Below are 17050 nucleotides of genomic sequence, written 5' to 3'. Positions count from 1 at the left end.
TGTGAGCCAATTTCTTAAAGTAAATCTCTCTGTCTCATTGGCCTGTTTCTCTGGAGAACCCTGAGTAATACACACATTGCATCTTTAACTCTGCCTCCCAAATTCCCCACCAGTTCTCTAACACTGTAACCTCACTGTAGTGTCCCCTCGAGTAAATCACCTTGTTTAGCTTCAGGTGTATTTGATGTATTGAAAAAGTTAGAAAAGAGACTAATGCTGTCTGGAGAGCCAATCTGCTAAACTTCTTCCTATTCCTCCCTCTTTAGGATGTAAATCATAAACAAGATATAGCCACTGCCCATAACTGAGCAATACATATGTAGGCTGACAGCACCAAGGGGAAAAATGTCAAAGCAGAAAAAGGTCCAGGAAGTGTTGGGTTGGCCAAAAAGTCGGTCTTGTTTTTTCTCTATGATGGCTCTAGGAGTGCTTAATTGTCTTTAACTTCATTCAAAACAATTTTGTTAGATTGTATTGTGATGGCTGTCATATTAGCATGCATTTGTTTTTAACTTATCAAAATTGGTGAATTTTTCTGCAGCTATTTTAATGTGAAGATGGAAGAAAACAGGCAACATTTTTGGCGTATTATGCTTTATTATTTCAAGAAAGGTAAAAAACACAACTGAAACACACAGAAAAAAAATATTTGGGCAGTGTATGGAGAAGGTGCTGTGGCTGATTGAATGTGTCAAAAGTGATTTGCCAAGTTTCTTGGTACTATTGACATTTTTGGCCAAATGATTCTTTGCCGTGGGGCTATCTCATGCTTTGGGAGATGTTTAGCAGCACCCCGGTCTCTGCCCACTAGAAGTCAATAGCGGGAGATAGCCGACATACTCAAAATATTCAAATTAACAGTTATTGGTGAGAATTTAAAATGTGTCTTTTATTTTACAGAAAAAAAGTAACAGACTTTTTGGCCATCCCAATAGATCGATGGTGGATTTGGCACTCAGCTGGCTTTGCACTGGATTCCCATGTCAGTAAGAATACCCACAATATAAAATGATCAGATCCAAGCAAAGCAAAAAAGGAAAGGTGCAGCTCACCCCTCGAAGCAGTGGGCCACTGTCAGAACCCACTTCTTGGCAATGAGGACACAGCCACAGATGTGCCCACTGGGCTCACTCTGCAGGGAACACTGCCAGGGCCACCTTCCAGGGCGACTTGTCCGCCCCCCGAGGATCCTCTTGTTCATTCGGGCAGCAGGGCGGCGCCCACAGTCTACCAAGGAGCAGGCAAGACTTGTGTAACTCACCCCCAGACCAAGCTCGCTGCTCGGCTCTTCACTGTCACATGCAAGTGATCACTTTTCCCGAGCCACCCCATTAGATGAAGTTCATATCTCATTGGGACACCATTCATTTTCTCACCTTGTTTAGCACACAGAAGAGAAATCTTACTTCTGCTGTGACAAGACTGCCTAGATTTGAAAACATAAAATGGTATAATATTAAGTTACAGATTCATTGTTCACTTCAAACACTACCAGTGAAAAGCAAGACATAGGTTCCACTCTTACCTGAGGTCAATACCTAAGGCAGGGCTGTGGTCAGAATCACATTGGGGGTGGGGGTATATAAGGGTGTATATCTTCTTTTCTTATATTAATATCATCATAATATAATTTCACATTTGCGAGAAGAGAAGCTATTGTTAGTGACGCTCCCCACATCATCTTGGCTTGTGGCTCCGTCCAAAATATGACCTCAAACTATAGTTTTCAAAGTAGGGAGAAAAAAAAGGAGGGAATTGGGCCACTTCTTAGAACCTATGGTGAGGGGAGGGACCATGTCAGATTTTTATGCTCTTGGAGAGGCTTGTATGTCCAAAAAAGTTGAGAAATAGGTTTAAAGAAATAAAATACTGCTTTAAAAAGTTAGTGAATGGATAAAGAAACAATATTTAAACTTGAAAAGAATGTTACTGAAACCTTTGATATCCAACTATGGCTCCACGATCGGCTGACAGGGAAAACCAAGGATTCACTTTATCCCATGTAAGACGGCAGCGTCAGGACTAATAGGCAGAATTTATAGGAAGTGTGTGTTCAGGAAAGGAAGAACTTTCTGAAAATTGGACTTAACCTTGGAAAGCAAGGACATGGGCCATGTTTAAGCATCTGTCAATGTGGCTACACCAAAGAATTCAGTTTACTTTTAATAACAAAGCTCTTTTCCAACTATGAAGCATTTATTCACAGTGTAAATTTAAAAGACAAAAAATATTTTGAGACTGTCAAGTATACTGTAATGTCCTAGACTCTTCAGAAAAAATATAATCCATATGATGTATATACATACATGTATACAAGCTCTGTCCAGAAGGTATCCAGCCACATAATATGAAAAATAGAGACATCTACTGAAGAAAATACAAGATACAAGAAACATTGTACGTAGGACAATGACACCTCAGTCCCCTTCAAAGTAGGCACCTTGGGACCTCACACAGTTCTCCCAATTGCCATCAGTTGCCCCATTGTATTTTCCTGAATCTCATCAATGGTCTGAAATCTCTTCCCTTCCAAGGGTGATTTTATTTTTGGGAAAAGCCAGAAGTTGCAGAGCACCAAATCTGGCTGTAGTGGGGCAGAGTCACCTGGGTGATTTAATATTTTGTCAAAAAACTGCATGAGACATGCTAAATGAGCAGGTGTGTTGTCGTGATGAAGCTGCCAATCACTAGTTGCCCGTATTTGCGGCCTTCTGAGTAATCCAACTAGTTTCTGCAGAGGAATGTTCAAGTTTAACACAAAATTTGATGGATATTCATTGTTCTACTTGCTCAGTCATTTTGAATGTGATGACTGCACAGTAGACAAGCTCACTCAACAGCATCTACCACTCCCACTGACTAGTCCAGTGAAGCCGTCATTATTCACACATGTGCATGACAGTCCACTCCCCTTGGCTGCCAGGTTACATTGATGTTGCACAAACTGTTCTCATTATATTAACAATGGCTGGACTTCTTCCGGACAAACCTCATATACATATATACTTTCATCCCTACACATGTCATTTATACATTTCTTTTTAAAGATTTATTGTATTTTCATTTCTTGCTAAATTTGTATCTGTAATTATTTGTATACAACAAATTATATAATACAGAAAAAGCACATTTGCTTTATGTCTTCCCACAACTTGAAGTCATAACTCCGCTCCCCTGCCCCTGCCTCATATCCTTAATTTCTTTGTAGCACTTCTAAATCTGAAATTCACTTTGTTTGCTAGCTTATAGTCTCTTTGCCCACTTATACAATACAATGTATGTTCCTTAAGATGAGGGTTCTTGTCCCCTAATTCACTTTTACATCCCCTCAGAGCTTAGCACTGAACCTGGCATGGAAGAAATACTTAATAATTAGTTGTTATTTGTTAGATCCCAAATCATAGCTTGTAGGACTAGGAAAAGACACCAAAGACTATTCATCTCAATTATTTATTTTATAGAAAACTCTGGTTATATAAGAACATATATCTAGTTAGTAACCCAGGACAAGAGCCAGTTCTACCAACTCCCAATTTAGAATGAGATATTTTATTCATTGATTTGACCCAAGAGGGCTTTTCTGGCACTCTGAGTTTGGGGAAACAAATTACTCTGTTGAAAGATTCAGGTCATTGTTCTGGAGGAAGTATCCCAATTGACAAGTATTTGGAAATTTGGTTGCAGAGTTTGGTCTATGGGGGAAATGTCAAGACAGTCTAAAAGAAAAATGGCCCACCTTTAGTCTTCTTCTTTGGAATTCTTAAAACATGGCTTCCTTAGGACTTAATAAAAGCTTTGGAGTCAGATAAATCTGGTTTGAATTGAGAGGCTATTCTCTACCATCTGTGGGCGGTGAGTTTTGAGCCAATAATTTATATATTCTATAGCTATGTCCCTATAATGTAATAAATACTAAATAAGCATTAATTCCTTCAATTTATATTTCTCCTATAGACAAGACAGGCAGCCCTGTTTAAGCTGACATTATTTTTTAGAGAATATTTTCCACAGGTATACTTTCAAGGCTACTTGATTCTAATTCCATTTCGTGTCAATACCTTTTCTCGGACCCTCAAAGTTTTATCAGTTTTCATTACTTTAATTCCCTCTTTTACTTAGTTAACTGTAGCATCAGTAAGAAGTGGAAACATGAGACTTTATTTCAAATAGAAAGTGAAAAAAACCCAAGATTAGTATCCAAGTTCTTCCTCCTTCACTGTGATAATTTATGTAATCACCATTAAAGTAAAACATCATTAGCCAAGAGAAAAAATAAATAAAGTCAAACAATATTGAAAAGCAAAGGCCATTAGCCATTTGTGCTCTCTATGGATGTGACAGATTTAGATTCTCTCAGGTTAGAAACAGAAGAAGGGCCCTGGAGATAGACTCTTGCTCCATAATCCACCCTACATAGCCCTCGTGGAGGGTGTCTTACCCTTTGACCAGCAGTTCATGCAAAGTAGTCCCATTGAGACTCTCCCAGTTGGAGTGTAACATCAGCCACTGCTGGTCTTGCTCCTGTTCTTGTATTAATTCTGTCACAGACGGTTCTCTGAAAAGGGGTAAATGCCAGGTAAACAAAGTACAATGATCTCTGACCAGGCAATATCATTATTTGGCACTCATTCTCTTCCAAAAAGAAGCATTAAACTATCAATCACTATTTTAAGAGGAGCATTTGTATTTGAAATCTGGTATGAAATGTGATCAGCAAGAGGGGAAGTTACTAAAAGTATACTGAAGGGAAAAAAATCCAAATTATTACAGCTGTTTTAATCATTCTCTCTGCTGACATGTATTTGAACTTCTGTGAGGTGCTAGAATTCTAACATATAGGATGTAAAAATTCCAATATCTAAAAGACAAGAGCAACTTTAGGTAGGGGTCAAAAGTAAAATAAAATTTATCTGTTTTTTTTTCTTCTCTTTTATTGCTCACTGTTATCCTGCAATGAAGCAATACCTTTAAATAAAAATAAATAATAACTAAAGGGAATAAATGGCCATTTAGTGTCTACTTAGACAGGATAAAATTGTGAGTAGAATTTTTTCAACATACTGCCAAATCTTCATGCATTAAAAATTAGGAAAGACTGTGGAAAATAGAAGAGTTAGACAACATTATTTTGCTCTTGACCTACATTCTCACTCAACGTCCACACACACTTTCCTGTGAATGTCTCATTCAATCATTCAAAGAAATACAGTCATACTGTATCCAAGTTTTAAAATTTTAGCTTTCAGAAGTACTTAGGTTTTTATGTAAAGTATCCTATTCTTCCCGAAACAGTTGGTTTATTTAGGCAAGCCTAATTTGAAGAAAATCTTTTAGAATTTTGCCACCTGATAGAAAAAAGGGTAGGTGAGGTAGAGGAAGTGGTTTTAGACAGAAGGAAGGGAAGTGCTTCTTCTGAATCTGAAAGGAAACGGAAGAAAGGAAAGCAGGTACTTTGTTGGAATTGAAGAGGGAGAGAAAACTCATCAAGAGAATTCAAACCGCATAGCCTCTACTCTTCAAGTAGGAGGGGAGCTCCTTCCGCGAAGAGTTGCAGGGGTGCATAACGAGGCGAAAGTGATAAGTACATAGAATTGTCCCCTGGTGGAATTTTTTGAAGAAACACATTGACGATAACTTAGAAGAATGGCAAGCAGCATTGAGGGATTAAATGAGCCTGAAAATCTTGAATCTGTGGCGGCACTGAGTCTGCATGCTTAATGACTTTCATTTTTGGTAATGAGATGCCATTTTTTTTTGCAAAAATAAAAAGGGTGAGGGAGGGCACAGGAAAGGGAAAATAGTTAGATTAGGTGGCATTGAAAGAAAATTTCACCCAATTATTAATTATTCAAAACTGCTATAATTACGGAATAGAAAATAAAAAGGTCAAAAACCTCACCAAGTCCAATTACTTTTAAAAAGGGAAATACCCTTTAAAGAGAACACTTGATGATAGAATAAGAGCAAAAGGTTAAAAATAAAACAGTCCTTATAGTGAATGAATTCTAATCATTTGGTTTTAAAACAAATGGCATAAACCCTGACTGCACTTTAAAAAAGAGGTGCACAAGATTTAACTGTATTGAGAAATTTGGATGAACTGTTAGATTATTGAAGACTTCACAAAACCTCCTGCAAAATGAGAATTTTCCTTTTACTCGACCAAAATGAGAGGCTGGCTTTCTATCAATCCCAGCAGTGCTGAGTGTGGAAGCATGGTGGGATGGAAGGTATAAGAGTCAGAGGCCACACGTAACACCCGTGGTGTTTCTCCGGAGACTTGCATCCTGACAATTCCTTTCTGCAGCAGAACAACTGCGGCCTCCTGAAGTTAGGCGTTTTGCTGGCAAAAAGCCAAAGGAAGATTTAGCTTCAGACTTATTTAATCAAGTCATTCTGTAGGCAGGTATTCATAGGGTCACCAGAGACCTACACAAGGACAGCTTGGCATAGGATTTACACTGATGCTGGGTAGAAAAATCACTGCAAAGCAAGCTTCAGTCTTTCAACTCGGAAGGGCTCCACTGTGCATTGCATATCAGACGTTTTTATATTTTTCTCCTTAGCTTCCAACAAGAAAGGCAACTGAGCCTGAATCTCTTAGTTACATCAAGTGGAAAAATCTAATAAATTCATCTTCAAGAAGGGGAGAATCATTATAAAAATTAGTTTTCCATGAAATCCTTAAACACTAGCATGCTTCTTGTGCACAAAAACAAATCTTTCACCCCTACGAAGTCATCCTATTGCCCATTAAAAAATATCAGTGAATTCATATGGTTCTACTTCTGCCATCATACAGAATCTGAGCATCTGTGTCATTTTAATTTTTCTCGTTTTTTTAAAAAAAATAATCTTAAAATTATAAAATACTTATACATGGACAAAATACACAATGACAAAATATTCTTCCCACCCCAGATACATAGAAACAACCACTGAAAATAGCATTTGTGTACCCTTGCCAAACTTTTCCTATAATTCATGTATATACACTCTTCTATTTTTAGTCTATACACATTGTTCTGTGTGGTTTTGATAATGTTCTCATTTAATGATTTACTTGGAAGTCTTTCCATAACAATAACGTTTGTTAACTATTTTCTATATGCCAATCACTAATAGACAAACTCATTTTATCTTATTTAATCTTCTAAACAACTTTGTGAAGTTTGCTGCTTTACTATTATTCCCCATTTTGGAGATGGAAGAATTGAAGCAAAGAGAATAAGTAACTGGCCCAAGGTCACACAGCATGTAAAGGGTGGAGGGGCTATCTACTCCCTGAGGTCTGATGCTCACAACATTTTGAACACCACATGGCCCACATGTTGTGTTTTTTTTTTTTTTTTTTTTTAGCTGCTTAGTATTCCCTTATGTGGAGGTGCATTCATGACTTAACCAATCCATTACTGATGCATTTGTAGGTTGTTCCCACTCTGGGCTATACTAACAACAACAATAAGATAAGATAAAACAGCAGTTAAGTACCCTTAGCCATTCACTTTTGCCTACTAGTATGATTTTAGAATAAATTCCTAGAAATAAAATTACTGAATCAAAATTGAAATTTTTGATTAACAGCACGTATTTCTCTTTCAATGTGTAAGGCCAACTTACATACTCATCAAGAATATGTGTGTCCGTACTTTTAAATTTTTATTGCATGTATAAAATGTAAATCATGCTATTAAAAGATAAAGAAGTCATGGTTCAGACAACTGTATGGTAACTGCAGAAAGAGAGGGGAGGGAGGAGGTGTAAGAGGGGGGATAAATGATGATGGAAAAATATTTTTTTTTAAATTTTTATAAGAAGGTATCTAGAACTTAAAAGTTGCTCAAATTTTGTTTGGCAGTTGGTAATTCATTTGACTTAACATCTTTTTCCATATTATATCAAGAGACAAATGAAAGAAACCCTGTTGGGTAGAGAGCAAATAAATATTTTGCCAGGGATTAAGCATTAAAATCACTATATCCTAAGAGAATCTGTCCAGGAACTCCAGCCAGACGCAAATGCTTCTACAGTAGCCATGGACTCATACACAGAGAAGGAAATGTAAGCGACAGTCTAATCCAGTGCTCTTGTTTGACAGCGTGAGAAAACTGGGACACAGATAGAGGCCCACCCCAAACATTTGTGGACCTAGAGCAAGCGTATAAATGGAGATCCACACACAGTATGGCTATAGATTTAGATGGTATAAATCAAGTTAACAAGCTATTAAAGAAAACGTACAGTATTCTATCTTCCAATCTTGACAAACATATTTCGTTAGGTTTAAACATAGAATTCTTCGACTCCTCAGAACAGTGGTTTTCAAACCTTTGCATTCATCAGAACCACCCAAAGGACCTGTTAAAATGAAGATTGTTAGCCCCACCCCCAGATTTCCTGATGCAGTAAGTCTGAGATGGAGACCAAAAGTTGCCTTTCTAACAAGATCCCAGGTGCTGCTGCTGCTCCTGCTGGCCTGGGACCACACTTTGAAGATATTGTTCTAGAACAGGAAGCAGGCTCTAGGTGGGCATAACTCCTTGGATGACAGACTTCTTGGTCCCTGGGGTAAAGGCTGGCTGGAGGAAGATGGCCAGAGTGGTCCCTCTAAATCAGGGTTTCTCATGCCTGGCACTACTGGCATTTTATACCAGATAGATATTTGCCATGGAGGCTGTCCTGTGCACTGCAGGATGTTTAGCATTACCCCTGGCTTCTCAATCCTGTTGGTCAAACATGATTCCAGGAACTCCTTTACAGGGGTCGTCTCAGACAGCAGGGGCACAGTTCAGAAAGCGTGGCTTCTCAGTCTGTGCCTTCTGACTGACATACTGCACACACGAGAGGCCACATAAACAATGGCTGCTAGACTCAGAGTATGAATGCGGGCCTGAATAACCACAAGGGGTCCTTCGTAGCAGGTACATTCTCCCTCAGGGTCAACACTAATAAGGTCAATGTGTCATAAAGTTAGTGGGAAGTGCTAGGACATTGGGTAAGAGAGGGAGGTAGGGTCCAGACTATGCAACCTTACATGCGAAAGTAAGAAATTGGATGTTGAGTCCAAACTATATGAATAAGAAAAGGCCAGTAGGCTTGTCATGTATATATCATTGTCAACAACCAGGCCTATCTTGGAGGTAAAAAAAAAAAAGTCAAATTGCAGGTTGCAAAAACAACATGAAGAATATACTGGATCAGAAGTTAAGTCATCACCAGGAGTCTCCTGGCATAGTTCCAAAATGAAGCTGCCACCATATAAGGACCTCTAACAGCAGTAACACAGACTTCAGTGGTCAATTCCTGATAGATCACTCAAGTTATAAGTCATGTTCTTATTTTCCCAGGACGCATTCATATCCATGTCTAATGGCGATGCTCTATTTGTTATGACTGGGGAATCTGATGCTCCCAGGGACTTTATGGGGATTAATTCTTCCCATTTGTAATCTTATTGCTTACAATATTTTTGGCTAAAAGCTGGGTCTTGACAGTACTTATTTCTAGAGAACTGATGGAAACCACCTTTAATTTTATAAGGATGGTTTAACTTTAATTTTATAAAATTGACATGAATCAATTTTAATGAACGTTTTTCTGCCATCAAAAGAAACAAAAGAGAGTTTTTTAAAAATCTAACTAATTCAGGACCTCACATAGTTCCATTTCAGTTAATAATGGTGCCTTTCTCTATACCACTAAGAAGTTCTATTTAATTTTAACAATTATTCATTAACTCAACTGACAGTCTGAGATTTCATTTGCTAAGAGATGCCCAAATTCTTGCCAGTGCTTGCTGTTAAGGATTATATGGAAATGCTCACAGAATAAATGGTAGACTTACCTTGCTTTGTTCAAGCCTCATGATCAATGGTCTCATGGAAGAACTGGAAAACATTTCCTCTGTCTTTAGGATGTTACACTTTTTCAAGAAAAGTATTATTCTTCCTCACCCCAGAACAGCACATTGCAGAAAACACTACACCCACACGTTGGACTCCATGATTTACTTCTCACCCAGGCAGTCATTTGACCAGCAGCTGCTTAGAAATGAGTGGGAAATCAATTCCCTGTGCCCAACCTACACGTCTGCCAGGAAATTACAAAGCTTCTATGTGAAAAAAAAAATAACTCTCTCTGAGTTTGCTTCAGCTGAGTTCTACTTAGAATATGCCAAGCATCTACTCATTACCCTGACATTTCAAAAAGTAAAAAACCCTTAGATTGTGGTCCTGCATGATCAATTTCCCCTGCCACCACCTCCTCACTGCTATCTACTTAAAAATCATACAATGAAAAGGTCACAAGGAGGTAGAAAGACGTGTCACAACGCTCCCATGTAAAGCAACACTAAAAGGGATTTATGTTTAAGAGGCTGATTGGCCACATCGATCAGGTCATGTTTATTGAATAACTGGGTGCTGTAGAGGATCTACTCTTAGCACCTAAGATGGCCATTCCCTATGCTCAGATGTGCATTCTGGCTCTGTACTTTCTGTGACCTAGAGAAGTTCCTGGGTCTCTTATATCTCAGTTTCTTCACATGTAAAGTAGAAATAACAAGGCCACTTATCTTACAGAATTATAATGTGGATAAATTGAAATAATACATATCAAGTGCTCAGAAAAGCCTGGCACACCATTAAGCTTAGTCATTATTATTTTGTATAACCTATTCTGGAAAATAAGATTAAGAATTTAAAAAAGTACCAATGACATGTGGCATTGTAGAATTAAGAGAGAAATTATGTGTTGTCGATTTTTAAGTACCATGGGATGTTCAAGGAAAAAAAAATGATAAAAGAGATGAGAAAGGCTTCATAGAAGTCATGGAGCTTGAGAGATACCCCAAAGGATTTGGATAGAAAATGTAAGAAATGATGTATATATGGACACAGAGGCAAAGGCAAGAAGGAATATGCCTCTGGAACACAGATAAAAGGCAAGCTAGTCAGAAAGAGAAGAAGCATGTGAAAGGATATGAAGTTGCAGAAAAGTGAACTAGTTTGTGGTGGGCCCACCAGTTGGGGAAAATAGTACAAACTTATTTGGCTTTAAAAGTATAGAATTAAATAGAAGTTTTGACAGAAAAGTATCTAGTTCTGCCTTTGTCCATTCAGGCTTCTCTAACAAATTACCATAGACTAGGGGGTTTATAAAAAAACAAAATTTATTTCCTACAGTTCCAGAGGCTGGAAAGTACAAGATCAAAGTACCAGCAGATTTGGTGTCTAGTGAAGGCCCACATCCTCATTTGTAGATGGAAAGAAAGCACCAGACGGTTCCCTAGAATCTGTAAGGCACACTCGTCACATTCATGAGACTCCACCTTCTTGACCTAATCATGTCCCAAAGCCCCACCTCCTAATATCATCACATTGGGAGTTAGGATTCAACATAAAAATTATGGGGAGGGGGAAACATTCATACTATTGCAGGTGGGGTTCTATTAGGAAGTCAGCTATGGAATAGTGAGTGTTGTCAAGGAAATGGAGGCACCAAGCATCTCCTACTGCCCCCACCAGCCTCTGGCTACATTTCTCAAAAATGTTCTATACCCCCTTTTTTATTTCTCTCTTCTCACTATCTCTTAGGTTTTTGCCCCCTGACTCCACTGAAACTGTTCAGGCTGATAACAAGCACAGGGCTAAACCAATAGTTGGTTTCTAGTCCTCATATTACTTGACTTCTCAGCAGCATTTGATACAACTGACCATTGCCTCTTCCTTGATACCCTCTTCACTTGGTTTCCAGGATATCACAGACTCTTACCCCATTTTTCTCATCCTCCTTGGCTTGCTACCTCTTTACTCTCATCCTCTTAACGTCAGGGCTCAGCCCTACATCATATTCTCTATCTACTCATGCTCTTGGTTATGTCACCCAGTCCCATAAGCTTGTGTATCATCTGTATTCCAGGGACTCCCAAACATACATGTTCAGCCAAGATCTCTCTAATAAACTCCAGACTTGAGCCTTATAAGCATCTGCATTTGAATGCCTGATAGACATCCCAAACTTAGCATGCGCAGAACTGATCTTTCCCCTCAGCCTCGCTCCCTCCACAGCCTTCCCCATCCAGTTTATTTTTATCCCATATTTCCAGTTGCTCCAGCCAAAAACCTTTAAGTCATTCCCGACTCCTCTCTTTGTTAACTGTTCTCAACTCCCAATAAACATCTATCTGACAGGAAGTTCTGTGGGCTCTACTTTTAAAATATATTCAGAATGGAATAGTTTATCACCATTTCCTCTGCTAACATACTAACCTGAATCACCAAAATCTATCACCTGGATTGCTTCAATGGCCTCCTCACTAATCTTCCTGTTCCTATCCTTGCCCATCCAGCCTGTGCTCAATACAACCACCAAAGTGATCCCTTTTAGTCAGATGTGAAGGTATGGAATTGTCGTGGATTGTTGGTGGGAGTATAAAATTGTGCAGGTCTTTTATAAAAACAGTTTGGTAGTTATTCAAAAATTAAACATAGAGTTACCATCTAACCCAGTCATTCAAGGCCTCAGTATATGTCTATGAGAATGGAAAACATCGGTTCTCATATAAACTTTGTACCTGAATGGCCATAGCATTTTTCCTAAGAGCCAAAACATGGAAAAAAATCCAAATGTTCATTAATTGATGAATGGATAATCAAAAATGGGGTTATATCTACACAATGAAATATTACTTAGCCATAAACAGGAATGAAGTATTGATACATGTTGCAACATGGATGAACCCTGAAAAACATAATGCTAAGTGAAATAAGTCAGACAAAACTACACACAATGTATGATTCTATTTGTGTGAAATGTGCACAACAGACAAATTCATAGAGCCAGTAAATTAGTGTTCATCAAGGGATGGGAGAAGCGGGGTGTGATCACGAATGGGCACAGGATTTCTGTTCCAGCTGATGAAAATATCTTGGAATTAAACAATGGTGGTGATTACACACATTGTGAACATACTGAAGACAACTGAATTGTACCCCTTTAAAGAGTAAATGTCATGATATATGAGTTATTTTTCCATTTTTTAAAGCTGACTACAAATTTTCAGCTTCTAGCAACCTGGGCTTCATTTGCTGGTACAGAGGATTGAATCTGTCTTTGAGCTTCGTGGAAGTCAATCAATAAGGAAATCATCTTGGATTAAATAGCTCTTACAGGACAAATGAAATCTGAAATTAGAAACTTTTCCAGGGAGTAGGAAAAAAATAAATCTTTGTATCAAGGACTGTTAGGTTACATAATAGATGTCTTTGTGGTTTATCCAAGACACAGAAACATGTTTTTGAAGCATGTTTCTTCTGTTGACCAACTCTAAAAGATCAGAGCATAAAATCAAATTGAAACTAACTCCATAGAGGGAGTTTGCCAAAACAGCACAGCCTATTTCCAGATGATCTAACTTTATATATAGGTAAAGCTCGTGGACCCAGAGACACAGATAATCACCCCATTCCCTTAGACCCTCTTCCTCAAATACTGGATGTCTCAACTGAGCTTTTGGCAAGTATTAGAGGACAATTCAAAGTCTTGATTAAATAAATGTCCATATGTTTTTGATAATGGACATGCAGGTAGCAAAGTCCATATACTGTCATGAAAATTTAGGGACTTGATTTATGCCCTTGTCTAATCAAATAATCATCCTACTTCCAAGTGGGATGAACTCTAGAGATACCTGCAGGTGGGAGTAAAAAGGTTTTCAAATTCAGCAAAAAACTCTGAATCTTCTCATTTGGACATGCACTTAGTTGAGTGCCTGGCATCTGTGCTGTTAGACATGGAAGGCATCATTTCACCCTGAGAAACTCTAAATGCATGTGTTTTTAATCAACTGCCTCCATCATGAACAAATTTCAGTAAAATCCCTGCAAGATGTGTAATTCGGTATAGACCTGCATTTTTTGATGAACTAACTCCAAAATATATCCCCTCAAGTAATTGTATGACCTATTTGGAGTTAGAGTATATTTGTTTTGGATACTATATTACAATGATTTTCTCTATAAATGTTTACTGAATGAATAAATAAATAATTAAATAAATGCATATTATAGGATTAAGGTAGTCTGCGAGCTGAATATTTTTCTTATATAATTTTAATAAGAATGTCATGTGCTGTGCTATAAATAAACTATTCTTAGGTGACAAAAATCTGAGATTTTTTTCTAACTTTATGTTCTTGGCTGTTTGCTCATATTTCTTCCCCACTACATTGGAAGTTCTTTGATGATGTTACTCACCTTTGCGTCCTGCATACTCCCATACATGTCAACTTCCATACAAGACCCTAAGCAGATACTCAAAAAAGAATGGGAAGAAGATACTGAATAGAACTGAATGGGTTTTATTTTATAACTTCAAGTTTCTGATGCAGAGTATGTTTGAAAGTATAGAGCAGGCCAGTGTAGTGGACACTTTACTCCAGAAGCTAAAGGAGGACCATAAGCCCTCTCCCATCCCTCTGGCAGCTGATGTAGGTCAGTGACTAGTCATGGCCAGACAGACCTTCCTACTGGGGACTTTGAATCTAAAGAAATGACTCACAGGCACAGGGCTACTTCGAATTAATTTGAGGCATCAGTGGCAGAAGTGTGAATTTACAGCACAGCTACTGGTCTCCAGGGACAGGGCTAACAAAGTGGCCTCCTAAACAGCCCAACCCTTGGGAGAAATTTGGTCTCATTTGCTCATTATCTTCACTCCTGCCCCATCCTGGCTATCCAGATTTTTGTCAACTCATAAGACACTGAAATAACTGAAGAGTAAACTTGAAGGCAATCAAAAAGGACAAAAATACTAAGATTACCTTTCTTACTCATTTCCTTGGAAGACATATCATTACTTATCCATGAACTCAACCCAATAATGGTTATACTTCCCAACCATACTGCTCTCTCAGATTTTCCTAGTCCTTCTGTGAAATAAAGTTATCTTCTAAAAAATCTAAAAGTTAGTTTAGACTCTAAATATCTAATAATATCTAAAATATTGAAATGACATGTTCTTACCATGTTAAGAAAATGGAGCAAATGGAGTAAAGAGATTTTTTTTAAATTCAGTATGCACACAGTATAGCCAAAGGAGGAAATCATTAAAATGTCCATCAACAGTTGAATAAATTTTTTAAATGAGGTATATCTATGCAATGGAATATTACACAGCCATAAACAGGAACAAAGTGCCTATATATGGATGCATAAAAACATACCAAGTGAGTCCTGGCTGATGTGACTCCGTGGACTGAGCATCAGCCTACAAACCAGGGGGTCAACTATTCAATTCTTAGTCAGGGCACATGCCTGGGTTGCAGGCCAGGTCCCCAGTCTGGGGCATGCAAGAGGCAACCACACATTTTTCTCCCTATTTTTCTTCCTTCCTTCCCCTCTCTCTAAAAATAAATAAATAAAATCTTAAAAAAAAAAAAACATGCCAAGTGAGAGAAGCCAGGTAAGGGTAATGGTCATACAACATTACAAATATACTAAATACCATAGAAGTGTACACTTTAAAATGGTAAAATTGCTGAATATTATGTTATGCATATTTTACCACAATAGCAACATTAAATCCAATATGCAAAAATTAGGAGAAGCATAAAGTAGAATATTTAAAACAAGATCCTTTCTATTTATAGTAGAGCAGGGTGATTTGTCAAAGGAATTTTTCTGCTTGTAAAATCTCTGTAGGTTTGACTTTCCCTTAAAACTCTCAATGAAGTAATCTGTCATTATGTAATCTAGTTTGCACATTAAGAAATAATATTGTGTCTTGGTGAGAGAAAAATAAAGCACATTCAAAGGCTTTTAATTTATCTCTGACTGAATCATATCACATTTCATTTAGACACAATAAGGAAGTTGTGAAAATAAGGTATAATTTAATGGATCTTGGGAATATAATTTTTCTACTCTAGCAAAGTTTCAAGTTCTTTTATTATTGACTAGCATCGGTTACTCAATTTTTAAAAAGATGTGGGTCTTTGTGTGAGAAAAATGGGCTGAAGATGCTGGGATTTAGATAATTCTTCGAACTAGAATTTTTAAAAATGCTGCTAATTGTTCTGTATTCTAGTACTTTGTAACTGCTTTGTCTTTTATTTCTCTCATTTCTACATTTTCCCAAAATCTCATACACAACAATGATATATAGATAGATAGATAGATAGATAGATAGACAGACATCCACTGACATATACATTCTAGGACACTTCGATTATTGCTTTCCCTCCCTCATAGAACTGGAAGAAAAAAAAACCTCACAAAATAGCAAGTATACAACTTTCAAAGTATCTACAGTATTTCAGTGTGTTTATCTCAAAGCCAGAGTGACTCTTGTCATTCTACTAGGAAGGCAAAATGGTGAACTGTTCCTGATCTAGTTTTCCTGCATTACTCAGGGTAAATTGAAATACCAGCAACTTCAAATTCTAGTTCTCAACTTGTAAAAAATATGTGTATTGCTAAAAAAGAAAATTTCAATAGCCTCTTGGGTTATATTGCATGATTTTCCCATCCAGGTTCCTCAAAAGAAACCATATTAATGCTTTTATAAAAAATGAAAGCATTTCATTTCAGAGGTACTTAAAATGCAATGATTTCATTTACTTTTAGAGGATTCATCACAGTATGTTTTCAACCCAGGTTCTTCAGAGCAGGTGCCTATAATTAAATGTGGTCCTGTCACCTGATTCATTTCCCGTGCTGTGGGGGGCTTGCTTGAGAGCACTCACTCATTCTGCATTCATAAGGAAGATATTTAGAGCCCAGGTCCATGAAGCCCTCTGAGAAATCCATCAGTGCTACAAACTACTGACCTTACCCTAAACCCATCTGCTTGCAGGCCAGCTGACTCAACGTCTCCTGCCAGCCATCCGCACACACATGGTGTTCTGTGGCAGATTTGTGAACAGTCAGGAATGAAGAGGAGTTCACATTTTTAGAGAGGGTCACTGGGAACAAAAAAAGAAAGAAAGAAAACCTTAATGAAAAACATTTCCTTTCAGGAAACCAAATGGTAACTTTACATGCCTTTCTTC

At 37.8% G+C, this 17050-nt stretch overlaps 1 protein-coding gene across 1 annotated transcript in view; it reads right to left on the bottom strand.

The window, feature by feature from the left end:
- The window catches only part of CORIN (corin, serine peptidase), a 183390-nt gene that overhangs the window by 13363 nt on the left and 152977 nt on the right, over positions 1–17050 (bottom strand). Inside the window, exons 16-19 of the mRNA XM_090266913.1 lie at positions 16834–16963; positions 4439–4555; positions 1377–1426; positions 1053–1227 (exon numbers count right to left, since the gene is read on the bottom strand). Of these exons, the coding sequence (XP_090123039.1) occupies positions 1053–1227; positions 1377–1426; positions 4439–4555; positions 16834–16963 (472 nt within the window). The remainder of the gene's footprint in view (positions 1–1052; positions 1228–1376; positions 1427–4438; positions 4556–16833; positions 16964–17050) is intronic.

This window comes from Furipterus horrens, unplaced genomic scaffold (genome assembly GCF_987537825.1).
Source record: "Furipterus horrens unplaced genomic scaffold, mFurHor1.1.pri manual_scaffold_2, whole genome shotgun sequence".
Classification (NCBI taxonomy): Eukaryota; Metazoa; Chordata; class Mammalia; order Chiroptera; family Furipteridae; genus Furipterus; species Furipterus horrens.
This window is presented reverse-complemented; position numbering and strand designations above follow the sequence as displayed.